Source organism: Oncorhynchus kisutch, linkage group LG7, assembly GCF_002021735.2.
Source record: "Oncorhynchus kisutch isolate 150728-3 linkage group LG7, Okis_V2, whole genome shotgun sequence".
Classification (NCBI taxonomy): Eukaryota; Metazoa; Chordata; class Actinopteri; order Salmoniformes; family Salmonidae; genus Oncorhynchus; species Oncorhynchus kisutch.
Window position 1 is genome coordinate 7756649 of NC_034180.2, and position 15530 is coordinate 7772178.

At 44.3% G+C, this 15530-nt stretch overlaps 1 protein-coding gene across 3 annotated transcripts in view; it reads right to left on the reverse strand.

The window, feature by feature from the left end:
- Nucleotides 1-14804, reverse strand: part of LOC109894114 (zinc finger and SCAN domain-containing protein 21-like) — a 58242-nt gene extending 43438 nt beyond the window's left edge. The window contains exons 1-6 of one of the 3 annotated variants that reach the window (XM_031828111.1): nucleotides 14231-14804; nucleotides 13687-13811; nucleotides 13338-13514; nucleotides 9011-9145; nucleotides 8508-8619; nucleotides 4947-8367 (exon numbers count right to left, since the gene is read on the reverse strand). In XM_031828111.1, coding sequence (XP_031683971.1) covers nucleotides 7520-8367; nucleotides 8508-8619; nucleotides 9011-9145; nucleotides 13338-13514; nucleotides 13687-13811; nucleotides 14231-14522 — 1689 coding nt within the window. In that variant the 5' untranslated portion in view covers nucleotides 14523-14804 and the 3' untranslated portion in view covers nucleotides 4947-7519. Of the gene's footprint in view, nucleotides 1-3459; nucleotides 3968-4946; nucleotides 8368-8507; nucleotides 8620-9010; nucleotides 9146-13337; nucleotides 13515-13686; nucleotides 13812-14230 lie in introns of those variants that run through there. The other 2 variants (XM_031828110.1, XM_031828109.1) reach the window with 2 other exon arrangements.
- Nucleotides 14805-15530: the final 726 nt, after the last annotated feature.

The window sequence follows — 15530 nt, forward strand, 5'->3', positions numbered from 1 at the left end:
GTGGACCCTCTGGTGCCTCTTCAGGTCACCAGCCTGGGCAAAGCGCATGTGACACTGGGTACACCTGAAGCGTTTCTCCCCTGTGTGGATCCTCTGGTGGATCTTCACTTTTTGGGGGCAGGTGAAGCCTTTGCTACAGAACATGCAGAGGAACCGTTTCTCTTTACTATTGCCTGATGTGGCTCCCCCTCCCTGAATCTGGGCTCTAGCCCTGTCGTTTGAGTTCAATACGTGATCAAAAAGGCAGTTGTGTGAATCGGAAGGCCCCATCGATGAGGACACTAAGTCGCGATCTCTGAGAGCGAGTAAAGGGGAGTGGGTCGTGACATTTGGATTAGTTTCTAAGCATTCCCTGTAATCTAAGAAATCTCTGCCCTGTGAGTGTCCGTCTCTTAGGTCACTATCTGCATTCCATGTGGGAGAAATGTCGCCCTCCACTTTCACAGTCACTTCATCTACGACCAAACCCTCCCCTTTCTTATCTAAGCACCTTTCGGAGTATACACTACTACTGTACTGGTTCCAGTCCCCTCTAGACAGATCATTCTGGGTCTCTAAACCCAAGGTCATGTTGCAAGGGTCCATCTCTGTCGTGTAAGAACAAGACGGATTATTGCCAGTCTCTAATGCGTCACCTGAGTCTCGATGGGAATGAGGCGTCCTTGGGCTTGGGTTACCGTAAAGTAAATATTCTGAGCCAGGAGCAGGAGGACAGCCCAGTTGCCCCGGCTCCAGTCTCTCTGGGTCTGATCTGTGGTCAGATCCTGTGTGTAAGAGCCTTTGTGTTAAAGTCTCGGTGTCTGACTTGACGATGGCATTCAGCGTTCCATTGACCTCTGTGATGCTGCGTCGGGTCCTGGGCTGCACGGCGGTCACGTGGTCCTCCATGGCAACAAGGGGCGCAACTACAGCCGCTGCTCCAGTCTGGATGTCTCTGCTGTGTCGTGGGTCCACCTCTCCTTCAGACCTTTCCTGCTTGACCAGAGATGATCCTCCAGGATCTGCCGCCTCTACATCTGCAGACTGACAAGAAGAGAGAGGGTTATTACCGGTACATGAGTTAAATTGGATAACAACGTCATAGGGAAGACTCACAAGCTCCGTTATGGCAGATAAATGAGGATGTACCACAGAGATAGAGGACTCAGGTGCCCAAAATCCTGTTTTAGCATGGGCAAAGCCATTGAGGACTTACACCGTTTTGAAGCAGTCAACTCAGTGGGACTTTCTGTGGGTTAAGGAAGGATCACATAATTCTATTCAGGTCATCAGGAAGGATCTTTGATCAGCCAATTAATTATACTTGTGAGTAAATGCAGGTGCCAGTAAATCATCAACATTGACTTTATACCTGCTCAAGCAACAGACTCTAGGTGGCAGTGAGCACCCTTTCAGTTTGTTTGCCATCTCATAGAAGTAGTAGAAAAATAAAATGTACTACTTCAAAATTGAGATTTCCGTCACCGTCTCAATGGCCCATGCTTTCACAGACGCCACAGTGGGAGATATACTCTCTTTATAAAGTATTCACACGCCTTGACCTTTTCCACATTTTGTTTGTTCCAGCCCGAATTTAAAATGGATTACATTTAGATTTTGTTGTGTCACTGGCCAACAGACAATACCCCATCATGTCAAAGAGGAATCATGTTTCCGCCATATTTTTAACATTTTTTTTTACAAATGAATAAAAAATGAAAAGCTGAAATGTCTTGAGTCAATACGTATTAAATCCCTTTGTTATGGCAAGTCTAAATAAGATCAGGACTAAAAATGTGCTTAACAAGTCACATTATAAGTTGAATGGACTCACTCTGTGATGTGATGTGATTTTTTTAAACGACTACCTCATCTCTGTACAATTTTCTGTAATGTCTCTCAGTTGAGCATTGCATTTCAAACACAAATTCAACCACAAAGGCCAGGGAGATTTTCCATTGCCTTGCAAAGAAGGGCACCTATTGGTAGATGGGTTGAAATATTTTTTTTAAAGCAGGCATTGAATATGCCTTTGAGCATGGTGAAGTTATTAATTACACTTAGGATGGTGTATCAATACACAGAGTCACTACAAAGATACAGGCATCCTTCCTAAGTCAGTTGCCGGAGAAGGAGGAAACTGCTCAGGGATGACTTTAAAACAGTGACAGAGTTTAATGGCTGTGATGGATCAACAACATTGTAGTTACTCCACAATACTAACCTAATTGACAGAGAGAAAAGAAGGAAGCCTGTACAGAATTAAACAAATCCTAAAAATGCATCCTGTTTGCAACAAGGCACTAAAGTAATGCTGCAAAAAATGTGGCAAAGCAATAAACGTTTTGTCCTGAAAACAAAGTATTATGTTTGGGGCAAATCCAATACAACACATTACTGAGTACCACTCTCCATATTTTCAAGCATAGTGGTTATGGGTTATTCAAGCATAGTGTTATGGGTTATTCAAGCATAGTGTTATGGGTATGCTTGTAAACGTTAAGCACTGGGGAGTTTAAGATTTTAAAAAATAACGATAAGAAGCTAAGCACAGGCAAAATCCTAGCAGAAAACCTGGTTCAGTCTGCTTTTAACCAGACACTGGAAGAAGAATAGACCTTTCAGCAGGGCAATAACCTAAAACACAATGCCAAATATACACTGTAGTTGCTACCAAGAAGACAATGAAGGTTCCTAAGTGGCCGAGTTACAGATTACTTAAATCTCCTTTTAAATATATGGCAAGACCTGAAAAATAATGTCTAGCAATGATAAACAATGAATTTCACAAAGCTTTAAAAAAAACATTTAAAGAATAATGGGCAAAGGTTGCACAATCCAGGTGTGGAAAGCAGAGACATACCCAGAAAGACTCACTCACAGCTGTAATTGCTGCCAAAGGTGATTCTATAAATTGTGTCAGGAATCTGAATACTTATCTAAATGAGATATTTATGTATATATTTTTCAATAAATTTGCTAACATTTCTTAAAACATGTTTTCACTTTGTCATTATAAGGTATTGTGTGTAGATGGGTGGGGGAAAAAGCAATTTAATCTATTTTAAATTAAGGGTATAACACAAAATGTGTAATAAGTCAAGGGGTATGAAATATTTCTGACACACTATTACACTAACCTCTATCATGATAACATGCTGGGTTGAGGTTCCTCTCCCCTCATCAACGGTGATTGGCTGGTTATCTCTCCATGTGTTGTGTCCCGCTGGCTTCCCAAAGCTCCTGTAGGCTCCAGTGAGATGTCCTTCACCTGAGAGTGATTGTGGGGAAAGAGGTGGTTAGGCAGGTGAGCTATCGTCAATGACACAACTGTCTATTGTACACTACTGACACTGTCTAGAATTGTCAATGATGTAAGGTAACACTTTTCATAACTTCTTGCAAGATAGCTATGTAATCAGAGGAATTATTGCATTACTATCCAAACACACGAGCAGAGGGGAACGGGGCAAAATGTACCTCTTGCCATTCCTCTGTATCGGTCGAGGATCTTGACACTTCTGGGACGACTGGCGAGGAGGCGCTCTCGCATTGTTCTCTCTGCGCGCTCCCGTGACACCTTCAGTTCTAGTAGCTGTAGTTTCCTCCGCAATGCGACGATTTCTTTCTGGCTTTGACTTATTTCCAAACGAAACACTGCATAGTCGTCGTCTACGAGTTTACAGATCTCTGCCACGGCTGCATTCGCTAACACCTCCATGATGGAGGCTATTTGAGTGTGAAAAATCATAACGTTACAGTTAGCTAACGTCAGCAGCGTTACCTATATAACATATATCAACCAAGCCCTGTCTCCAACGCAAATTAAACACTACCTGGGGTAAGTATGTGATGCTGTACAGTTAAACGAATCATATTTTGAGGTCCAGGGTGTTAATACACGTCTAAATAACAATGTTAACGTGGAAATTGTTCCTTGTCACTGTTCACTTCCGTTTACACTGAAGAGAAACGATCTTATTGGTGCGAGTCATAGGTCAAAGGGTGTGGTGAAATTAAAAAAAGTTTGCGCGCTGTTCTTTTAAATACGGTACTGCTTATTACGTTACACATCAATTATCCTATGATCAGTATCTTTTAAGCTCGTGTTTAGAAAGAACAGTGTGTTAGTAAGAGTATAAAATAATATAATTACTTTATTTCTTTATTCAGCTCAGTAAGGTAAATATTCAACTTCTTGTTCTAGCTTAGGTTAACGGTCTCTGTAAAAACAGGTATTTACACAATCCTGTTTCAAATGACAATTTAACAGAGGGTTATGTGGTTAATTACACTTTTACCCCAAGACACTTCACATGATAACTATAATATGTCAGCCAAAGAATGGTTCCCTTTGAACATCTCAGCCACACTGCTACGATTTCTCCCCATTGTGGACCTATGTCTGAAAGTAACTCAGAAAGGAGAAGCTATTGTAACATAAATTGCACTTAATTTGCCTCTTTGGTGTGAATGATCTGGTGCCTCTTCACATAGTTCGCCTCAGTGAAGCGCCTCCCACACGTGAGGCAGTTGTACGGCTTATTCCCGTCTGACCTAACGTTCAGCCTCCCACGTTGTGACCCAATGACACCAGATGAGGTAGAGCAGGAGCCACTACCCTCAGGGGGTTAGTCTTTGAGCTCCCTCCTTGACTTCTAGCCATTGTTTGGGTGTTGTTAGGATTGTGTGTTGTGCTATAGACTAGGTACCTCTTGTGGTGAACGCCCATCCTTACACGATCTGTATTGGTGGGGTAAAAATAGGGTCCAACTCAAGGCTTTTTACAGACTCAGTCACTAGGCATTAGATGAGACCCTGAAGGAGAAGAGACTTCCTGATAGACTACCACTAGGGGGGTCTCCCACCACTCTCTGTGAAGGCTGAAGCCCAGGGTGACCTGCCCTGTTCATCATGGATACTGTGGTGTTTGTATCATAGAGATAGACGTTTCTGTCAGCCCCAGGTATTGATTACATGAGTTTATTAGTCACATGCACAGGTGTAATTTGTGTAACAGCAGGGTACGGAGACATTTTTAAGCTCCGAGCTCCAACAGTGCAGGTAAAAAAAACCTGAAGGAGAAGAGACTTCCTGATAGACTACCACTAGGGGGGTCTCCCACCACTCTCTGTGAAGGCTGAAGCCCAGGGTGACCTGCCCTGTTCATCATGGATACTGTGGTGTTTGTATCATAGAGATAGACGTTTCTGTCAGCCCCAGGTATTGATTACATGAGTTTATTAGTCACATGCACAGGTGTAATTTGTGTAACAGCAGGGTACGGAGACATTTTTAAGCTCCGAGCTCCAACAGTGCAGGTAAAAAAAAAGTGAATGAAACGATAATAAAAAATAACAATATGCATATTTACAACAATGATAAATGTCCATTGGAGGGTGGGGGCAGGGTAAATGTCAGTTGGGGGGTGAAGAGTGCCCATTGGGGGGCAGAGGGTAGGAAGTCCGGGGGGGCGGGTAGCTGTCTAGCGGTGATTATTCAGCAGCCTGATGGTCTGGGTGTAGAAGCTATAGGCCAGTCTGACAGTTTTTGCAGTACTGAGTGATGGAAGCGGGGAGAACAGGCAGTTGCTCTGGTGGCTAAGGGTCCCTGATGATCTTCTTGGCCTTCCTGCGACACCTGGTGTTTTAGGTGTCCCGAAGGACAGGCAGTGTGAACCCAATGCTGTGTTCAAATGGGCGTACCACCTTCTGTAGAGCCTTGCGGTCAGCGGCGGTGGAGTTTCCATACCAGGCTGTGATGCAGCTCGACAGTGTGCTCTCAATGGTGCTCTTGTAGAACACTGTGAGGACCCTCGGGGACAGGCATCAAGCCTCCTGAGGTTGAAGACTCGCAGTCTTGCCTTCTTCACCACAGTGTCTGTGTGATTTGACCATTTCCGCTCCTTGGAGATGTGTACGCTGAGGAACTTAAATGTTTTTTTTTCCCTTCTCCATGGCAGTCCCGTTGATGAGGATGGGGGGCATCCAGCCTGGTTCCTCCTGGTTTGCTGATTTTTAGGGAGAGGTTATTTGCCTGGCACCACATCATCAGAGTGCCTACCTCCTCTCTGTAGGCCTTCTCATCGTTGTTGGTAATCAGGCCTACTACTGTCATGTCGTCAGCAAACTTGATGATGGAGTTGGAACTGTGTGAGGCCACGCAGTCGTGGGTATAGAGGGAGTACAGGAGGGGGCTGAGGATGCACCCTTGTGGGGCCTCCGTGTTAATTATCAGTGTAGTGGATGTGTTGTCGTCTACCCTCACCACCTGGGGGCGGCCCGTCAGGAAGTCCAGGATCCAGTTGCAGAGGAAGGTGTTCAGTCGCAGGGTCCTTAGCTTAGTGATGAGCTTGGAGGACACTATGTTAGGTGTTAAGCTTGTGTTCATTTTTTAAATAATTAAAATACCAAAAAGCAATTGTGTTGAATTTCTTTCTTTTGGGGGGGGGGGGGGGTTTTCAAAATGTTCTTTGGTAAATAAAAATGGTACAGAACAAAAATGTGTAGCTTACCCTGTCCCGCAGCTCAACTTACCCCATAAGTTGAGCCAATAGCTTGTTGAAAAAAAGTGGTCTGTTTTCTAAACTGTAATGTTTAAATACATTCAGATTATTTCCAGGGATACACAACATCCTGAAATATACTGAACAAAAATATAAAATTCAATATGCAACAATTTCCCAAAATTTACTGAGTTACAGTTCATATACGGAAATCAGTCAATTGAAATAAATTCAATAGGCCCTAATCAATGGATTTCACGTGACATGAAATACAGATGTGCATCTGTTGGTCACAGATCTGTGTATTCAAATTACCAACAATAAAAATGCAATTGTGTTTGTTGTCCGTAGCTTATGTCTGCCCATACAATAACCCCACCATGGGGCAATCTGTTCATAACACTGACATCAGAAACCGCTTGCCCACAGGATGCTATATACGTGGCCTGCAGTTGCAAGGCCAGTTGGACAAACTGCCAATTTCACAAAAACAACGTAAGAGGCAGGAAGTGAACATTCAATTCTCTGGCAACAGCTCTGGTGGACATTCCTGCAGTCAACATGCCAATTGCAAGCTCCCTGAATGTATGAAAAGGCTCAACTTACCCCACTCTCCCCTACTTTCAAAAACAATCTGTTACAAGTATAATAACTTCTCACTATGTTGATAAAAAATACATTTTAGAATACTCTGTAAAAGGTTCAACATCACTACTCTGCCTCATCATACACATTCTTTCCTCAGTTCACCTCATCCAGCTGTATCTGCATGCACACGGGTTCGCTTCACGTTGCTACAACATGGTAGCTGTGGTACCAAAACCGCAGAAGTTAAGCCTCACGCTTAGTTGTCGCGCAAATTGACCCACTTTGTGCATGTACATCATCTAGCTGAGTCTAGCTTTAATGCAGGGTTTGATTGAAATGTCAGAAGCTATCGAGTGGAATGGCTTCTTTCGATGTTATTGAGTGGAATGGTTTTTCTTCTGGTGTATCCTGAGGTAGCTCCTCTCTGAGAACCTCTTCTCGCAGTGCCTACAGCCTTTCTCCCGTGTGAACCTTCAGGTGCTTCTTCAGATGGTGCTGGTGGGAAAACTTCTTCTCACACTGGGGGCAGGTGAAGGGTTTCTCCCCTGTGTGAACTCTCTGGTGCCTCTTCAGGTTGGACGAGTCGGAGAAACTGGCCAGGCACAGGTGGCAGCTGAACGGTTTCTCCCCCGTGTGCATCCTCTGGTGGATCTCCACCTGTTTTGGGAAACTGAAGGCCTTCCCACAGAATGGACACAGAAAGCGCTTCTCTTTGCCACCGGATCTACTGATAGCGTCACTACTACTGTTATTTGCCAATGGGCTTGTGTAGCCATTTAGTGTTGAGGCACTGGCATTGTCTGAGGTCTGGTTTAACATTAGGAGAGTGTGAGGAGGATGAAGACCAGGGAGTGTCTGTGTTGTCGCAGGGTCCATGTTCCAGTTGATAGATCCTATAGAAGGCAGGCTGAAGGCAGCATCTGTTAGGGAGTTAACCTGAGGCGCCATCAGTCTCTCTGAATCACAACTATAGGAGCAGGACGGAGCGTCGCTAGCCGAGTCTGTATCTGTTCCCTCCTGCTGCATATGTACACCTCCTCGTCCCCGCAGACCAAATCTACGCCTCGCCCTGGTCTCAGCCAGTCTGTTGTCATGGGTACTAAGTTTGGTTGTTGTTTTGTGTTCGACAGTCTGTTTCTGGTTAACAGCGTTGTTCCCCAGCCCAGAGTTAAGGACACTGTCCCATCCACAGGACTCCACTATGTCACCTCTGGTCCTTGCCTGCTCAGTGGCTGCACCGGTCTGGGAATCCAAGATGGATGCCCAGTCTCCTCTGTTAGCCTCCAGCCAACCACCTGTATGTTTTTGTATGTAAACACAAGTTGTATTGATATAATTTTATGAATGAAGAAAAATAAGAACACATAGCCAGGTGCATCACTATCCCCATTGAAGATCTATTACTGTATGGAGGCTATTTGTATTTCTCCCTTACCTTGCTCCCCCATCTTTAATCCACTCAGCAGGTCAATGCTCTCTGGTTCGTCTTCTATTGTCTCCTCTTTGACCAGCAGCAGATCAGGCTTCCCATCCTCCATGTCTACTGACTTTAGTGAGATAAAGAGTGAGAGGATATTGGATCAAGAAATCTGATAGGAGCACCATCTGATTGGGAGCATCTTCTGATTGGGAAATTAGGGGTTTCTATGAGTACTATGCAAAAGTGTTAGTTGATTTTATTACTTGACACTCTTTAATGGTTTGAACATTGAAAAGGCATGGTCCCACTCTAAATTAATGAAGACCTGGGCCCGGATCCACAGAGTCTCAGAGTAGGAGTACTGATACAGGATCAGTTCCCCACCCATCTACATAACCTTATTCATAAATATATTAAAGGCTTCCACTGATCCTAGATCAGCACTCATTCTCTGAGAGGGTTTGTGGATACAGGCCCTGACCTAATACCATACAGACAGTAGTTCACAGTGGGCTCACCTCAGTGAGACTATGTGTGGTACTGTGCAGCTCAGGAGGAGATGTAGTCTGGTTGTCCTCCATGATCATGGTCCCCTCAGGGTTCCCAAGACCCTCCTCACACCCCTCCTCCTTCACCAACAGCAACTCTTCCTCCTAGAAGAAACAGGTGATACAGACAAACACACTTTCAACATGGAGCGTTTACCCATCCTCACTACGTTTGAGTCCTATACTGTAGTTACAGAATTACTTAATTGTTGTTAAACCCATCATGGTGGACATAAATATGTTGTGGGTAAATAGTCAGCTATGATAAGTCAAAAGTCACAATGCCTGGATGCAATATTTTACTCAGGAATATTCAACACTGAAATCATTTACTCTCGTTATTCCAATTGCATCTGTGGATCTTTTCTGCTGACAACAATAAATTCAAATAAAATAAAATTGTCACATGCGCCGCATACAACAAGTGTAGACCTTACTGTGAAATGCTTACTTACAAGCCTTTAACCAACAGTGCGGTTCAAGAAGAGTTGACCAAATAAACTAAAGTATAACAAGTAACAATAAAATAAGAGGCTATAAAAAGGATTTACCGGTACCGAGTCAGTGTGCGGGTTTACAGGTTAGTTGAGGTAATTTGACATGTAGGTAGGGGTGAAGTGACTATGCATAGATAATAAAACAGCAAATAGCAGCAGTGTACAAAACAAATGGGGTCCGGTAACCATTGATTAATTGTTCAGAAGTCTTATGACTTGGGGGTAGAAGCTGTTAAGGAGCCTTTTGGTCCTAGACGGCAAGCTCTGATACTGCTTGCCGTGCGGTAGCAGAGAAAACAGTCTGTGACTGGAGTCTGACAATTTTTAGGGCCTTCCTCTGACACCGCCTGGTATAGAGGTCCTGGATGGCAGCAAGCTTGGCCCCAGTGATGTACTGGGCCGTACGCAATACCCTCTGTAGCGCCTTACGTAGCGCCTCAGTTGTCATACCAGGCCGTGACCAGTTAGGATGCTCTCGATGGTGCATCTGTAGAACTTTGAGGATCTGGGGACCTATGCCAAATCTTTTCAGTCTCCTGAGGGGGAAAATGTTTTGTTGTGCCCTCTTCACGACTGTCTTGGTGTGTTTTGGACCATGATAGTTTGTTGGTGATGTGGACACCAAGGAACTTGAAGCTATCAACCCGCTCCACTACAGCCCCGTCGATGTTAATGGGGGCCTGTTCGGCCTGCCTTTTCTTGTAGTCCATGATCAGCTCCTTTGTCTTGCTCACATTGAGGGAGAGGTTGTTGTCCTGGTGCACCACACTGACCTCCTTCCTATAGGCTGTCCATCCGTTGTTGGTGATCAGGCCTACCACTTGTGTCATCAGCAAACTTAATGATGGTGTTGGAGTCGTGTTTGGCCACGCAGTCATGGGTGAACAGGGAGTACAGGTGGGGACTAAGTACACACCCCTGAGGGGCCCCAGTGTTGAGGATCAGCATGGTAGACATGTTGTTGCCTACCCTTACCACCTGGGGGTGGCCCGTCAAGAAGTCCAGGATCCAGTTGTAGAGGGAGGTGTTAAGTCCCAGGGTCCTTAGCTTTGTGATGCGCTTCGTCGTCACTATGGTGTTGAACGCTGAGCTGTAGTCAATGAACAGCATTCTCACATAGGTGTTCCTTTTGTCCAGGTGGGAAAGGGCAGTGTGGAGTGTGATTGAGGTTGCGTCATCTGTGGATCTGTTGGGGCGGTATGCGGATTGGAGTGGGTCTAGGGTATCCGGGAGGATGCTGTTGATGTGAGCCATGACCAGCCTTTCAAAGCACTTCATGGCTACCAATGTGAGTGCTATGGGGCGGTAATCATTCAGGCAGGTTACCTTCACTTCCTTGGGCACAGGGACTATGGTGGTCTGCTTGAAACATGTAGGTATTACAGACTCGGTCAGGGAGATGTTGAAAATGTCAGTGAAGACACTTGCCAGTTGGTCTGGCATGCTTTGAGTACATGTCTTGGTAATCCATCTGGCCCCACGGCTTTGTGAATGTGGACCTGTTTAAAGGTCTTGCTCACATCGGCTACCGAGAGCGTTATCACACAGTCATCCAGAACAGCTGGTGCTCTCGTGCATGCTTCAGTGTTGCTTGCCTCGAAGCGAGCATTAAAAGGCATTTATCTTGTCTGGTAGGCTCGCGTCACTGGGCAGCTCGCATCTGGGTTTCCCTTGGTAGTCTGTAATAGTTTAAGCCTTGCCACAGACGACGAGCGTGAGAGCCGGTGTAGTAGGATTCAATCTTAATCCTGTATTGATGCTTTGCTTGTTTGATGGTTTGTCTGAGGACATAGTGGTATTTCTTATAAGCTTCCGGGTTAGAGTCCCGCTCCTTGAAAGCGGCAGCTCTAGCCTTAAGCTCGATGCGGATGTTGCCTGTAATCCATGGCTTCTGGTTGGGATTTGGACATACGGTCACTGTGGGGACGGCGTTGTCAATACACTTATTGATGAAGCTGATGACTGAGGTGGTATACTCCTCAATGTCACTGGATAAATCCCGGAACATATTCCAGTCTGTGCTAGCAAAACAGTCCTGTAGCGTAGCATCTGCGTCATCTGACCACTTCCGTATTGAGCGAGTCACTGGTACCTCCTGCTTTAGTTTTTGCTTGTAAACAGGAATCAGGAGGATAGAATTATGGTCAGATTTGCCAAATGCAGGGCGGGGGAGAGCTTTGTATGCATCTGTGTGTGCAGTAAAGGTGGTCTAGTTTTTTCCCCTCTGGTTACACATGTGACATGCTGGTAAAAATGTGGTAAAACATATTTAAGTTTGCCTGCATTAAAGTCCCTGTCCACTAGTAGCGCCACTTCTGGATGAGCATTTTCTTGTTTGCTTGTAGTTGGTTGAGTGCGGTCTTAGTGCCAGCATCGGTCTGTGGTGGTAAATAGAAGGCTACAAATAATCTAGAGAACTCTTGGTAGATAGTGTGGTCTACAGATTATCTTAAGGTACTCTAGCTCAGGCGAGCAATACCTCGAAACTTCTTTAATATTAGACATTGCGCACCAGCTGTTATTGACAAATACACACACACCCCCGCCCCTCGTCTTACCAGACGTATCTTCTTCACTTCTGCTGATGCATAGAAAATCCTGCTAGCTCTATATTATCCATGTCTTCGTTCAGCCAACACTCGGTGAAACATAAGATATTACAGTTTTTAATGTCCCGTTGGTAGGATAATCTTAATCAAAGGTCATCAATTTTATTTTCCAATGATTGCACGTTAGCTAGTAGAACGGATGGCAGTGGGAGTTTACTCGCTCGCCTACGGATTCTCAGAAGGCAGCCCGACCTGCGCCCCCTTTTCCTCCATCTTCTCTTCACGCAAATGACGAGGATTTGGGCCTGTTCCCGGGAAAGCAGTATATCCTTCTCATCGAACTCGTTAAAGGAAAAAGCTTCTTCTAGCTCGAAGTGAATAATCCCTGTTCCTATGTCGATAAGTTATTTTTGGTCATAAGGGACGGGAGCAGAAACATTATGTACAACAAAATAAGTTAAACAACACAAAAAAAAACGAACAAAATAGCACAGTTAAGAGAATGTAAAAATTCTGCGATCCTCTTCGGCACCATCTTAATATCTACTAAATTGTAGTTCATACCTAAACGAAAAGGACAGGGCTGTGTGAATCGGAAGATGCCATCGACGTGGACACTGAGTCGCGATCCCTGACTCTACACATTTTGCGATGGGGTAGAGAGAAATGTTTGCAGTTTTGAATATGATATCCGAGTGAGAGTGACGAACATAATCAATGGGGGCCCCCCAGTCTGTATTTTGACCATGATCACTACAAGTTTAGATAGCTGGCTGGACTTACCAATCTTAAAAATGTTAGCTGACATGGGCTAATTGCGCAGCAGTCAGTGACTGACACAAGATTAACTGCTGATGCACAACCAAATTAAAAAAAATTGATATAAAAAAATTGATATCTGTTTTTGGAAATTGATATGCGGGCCCGGCAGTTGTCCATCTCTGCTCTAAACCCAAGGACATGTTGCCAGGATTCATCTCTCCTCTAAACCTAAGGATATGTTGCCAGGGTCCATCTATGTAGTGTAAGAACAAGACGGATCATCAACACCAATATCTAACGAGTCACAATTACCACGAGAAGGAACCGTCCTCTGGCTCTGGTGAAATACCGGTAAATACTCTGAGCTGGGAGCAGGACGACAGCCCAGTCTCCCCAGGCCCAGTCTCTCTGGGTCTGATCTGTGGTCAGATCCTGTGTGTAAGAGCCTGTGTGTCAAAGTCTCTGACTTGAGGACGGCATTCAACTGACCTCTGTGATGCTGCGTCGGGTCCTGGCCTGGGGCGCGGCGGCGAGGTCTTTCGGAACTACAGGGTGCGCTACTCCGGCGGCTGCTCCAGTTTGGATGTCTCTGCTGTGCCGTGGGTCCTCCTCTCCTTCAGACCTCTCCTGCTTGACCCCAGGACCTGCAGCCTCTACATCTGCAGACTGACACAAGAAGAGAGGAGGTTATTATCGGTACATTAGTAGAATTGGATAACAATGTCATGGAGAAGTCTCACAAGCTCCCCTATGGCAGATAAATAAGGATGTACATGTAAGCAAGTGAACAGGCCACATTTTCTGTACTTAAAATGTTATGTCACACTATGACACTAACCTCTATCACAATAACATTCTGCATTGAGGTTCCACTCCCCTCATCTATAGCTATGGGTTTGTCATTTCTCCACACATTGTGTCCCGCTGGCTTCACAAAGCTCCTGTGGCCTCCAGTGAGATGTCCTTCATGTAAGAGAGTGGGAGGTGGTTAAGTTAGGTACTGTCAATGCTCAATGCTATATTGTACACTATTGACCCTGTCTACAATTGGCAAGGATGTAAGGTAACACTTCTTATAACTTCTTGATACACAATTTATTGAGCGATGTATTATGTTCTATGCATCACATTGTTTTCATTGTATATAATAATATGAAATTCAGTACATCAAGAATCTGGTTAGAATAGTGTTTTTCTTTGTGCAATAATAATTTGTTTTTAATTGACCTGCCTGGTAAAATAAAATTGTGCTCAGTAATCAGTGGCTAGCATTGCATACTATCCAACAACTGACCAAGACCCAATTCTAGGTAACAACACATCGGAACATAAGCGCTGATGGGAACCGGGAGACAGGTCACGCAGCCTTCTGCAAAAAGTACCTCTTGCCATTCCTCTGTATCGGTCAAGGATCTTGACACTACTGGGGCGACTGGCGAGGACGCGCTCTCTCGTTGTCCTCTCTGCGCGCTCCTGTTCCAACTTCAGTTCCTGTAGCTGTAGTTTCCTCCGCAATGCCCTGTTTTCTTTTTGGCTATGAGTTATTTCCAAACGAAACACTGCATAGTCGTCGTCTACGAGTTTACAGATATCTGCCACGGCTGCATTCGCTAGCACCTCCATGATGGAGGCAATTTGAGTGTGAAAAACCATACAGTTAGTAACGTTAGCCATTGTTAGCAGGTAAAGTAACTAGCCTTACCTAGATAACATATATCAACCAAGTCCTCTCCAACGCGAATTAAATATTACATGGGGGTAAGTATGTGATGCTTTGCTGTTAAATTAGTCATATTTTGAGTTCCATGTCGTTAATAATCGTCTAAATAACAATAGAAAACGCTCAAGTTTAAATTGCTCTTGGTCACTGTTTACTTTCGTTTGCACTTTAGAGAAAGGATATTATTGGTTGGCGTCATGGCTCAAAGGGCGTGGCAAATGAAAAGGGGTATGCGTGCTGTTCATTGACTTACGGTACTGCTTATTACGTTACATCAACCAATTCATGATTAGTATATTTCGATCTGTTTCTCTAGCGTACACTGATACAAAGTCATAATTATGGCTGAACTCTGCCTATTTCTACAATTTCTCTTAACATTGATTTTAAACCTAACCTTAAATTAAGACCAGAAAGCTCATTTTTATTTTCATGTATTTTTATGATATAACCAATTTTGACTTTGGCTGTGTTATCTAGTGAAAACCCTTTCAAACTCAGAGCAGTAAAATTACCTAAAAAGAACGGCTGGCTAGATCATATCGGTGGCAAGGTTCGAAGGAAATTCTAATTCTAAATGATAAACACGCAAATAAATGGGGCTTTGTACATTCTGATGGGTTTTATACTGTTTAATGAAACTTGAACCAAAATCTGGAATATAGTGGTCACTTTGAATGCAGCATATGACATAACGAATTAAAAAGCCAGGGAAGGTTATTGTGACAGGGTAGGAACCAATGTTGGTCAGTGTTTCCCAGTGGAGCCTAAAGAACGTTACATGAAATGTTTCGCTTACTGTAGCTGAAATATTTATGCTTTGCCTGTTCCTCTTCGATTTAGGATATGCCGTTGCACAAACATGTTCGGCCTACACCAGGTATCCGGCTAGATAGCTGCGTTTGCTCTAACTAGGTGCGATTAGCATTAGCTAATACGATTTATTTTAGCCACACCTTACT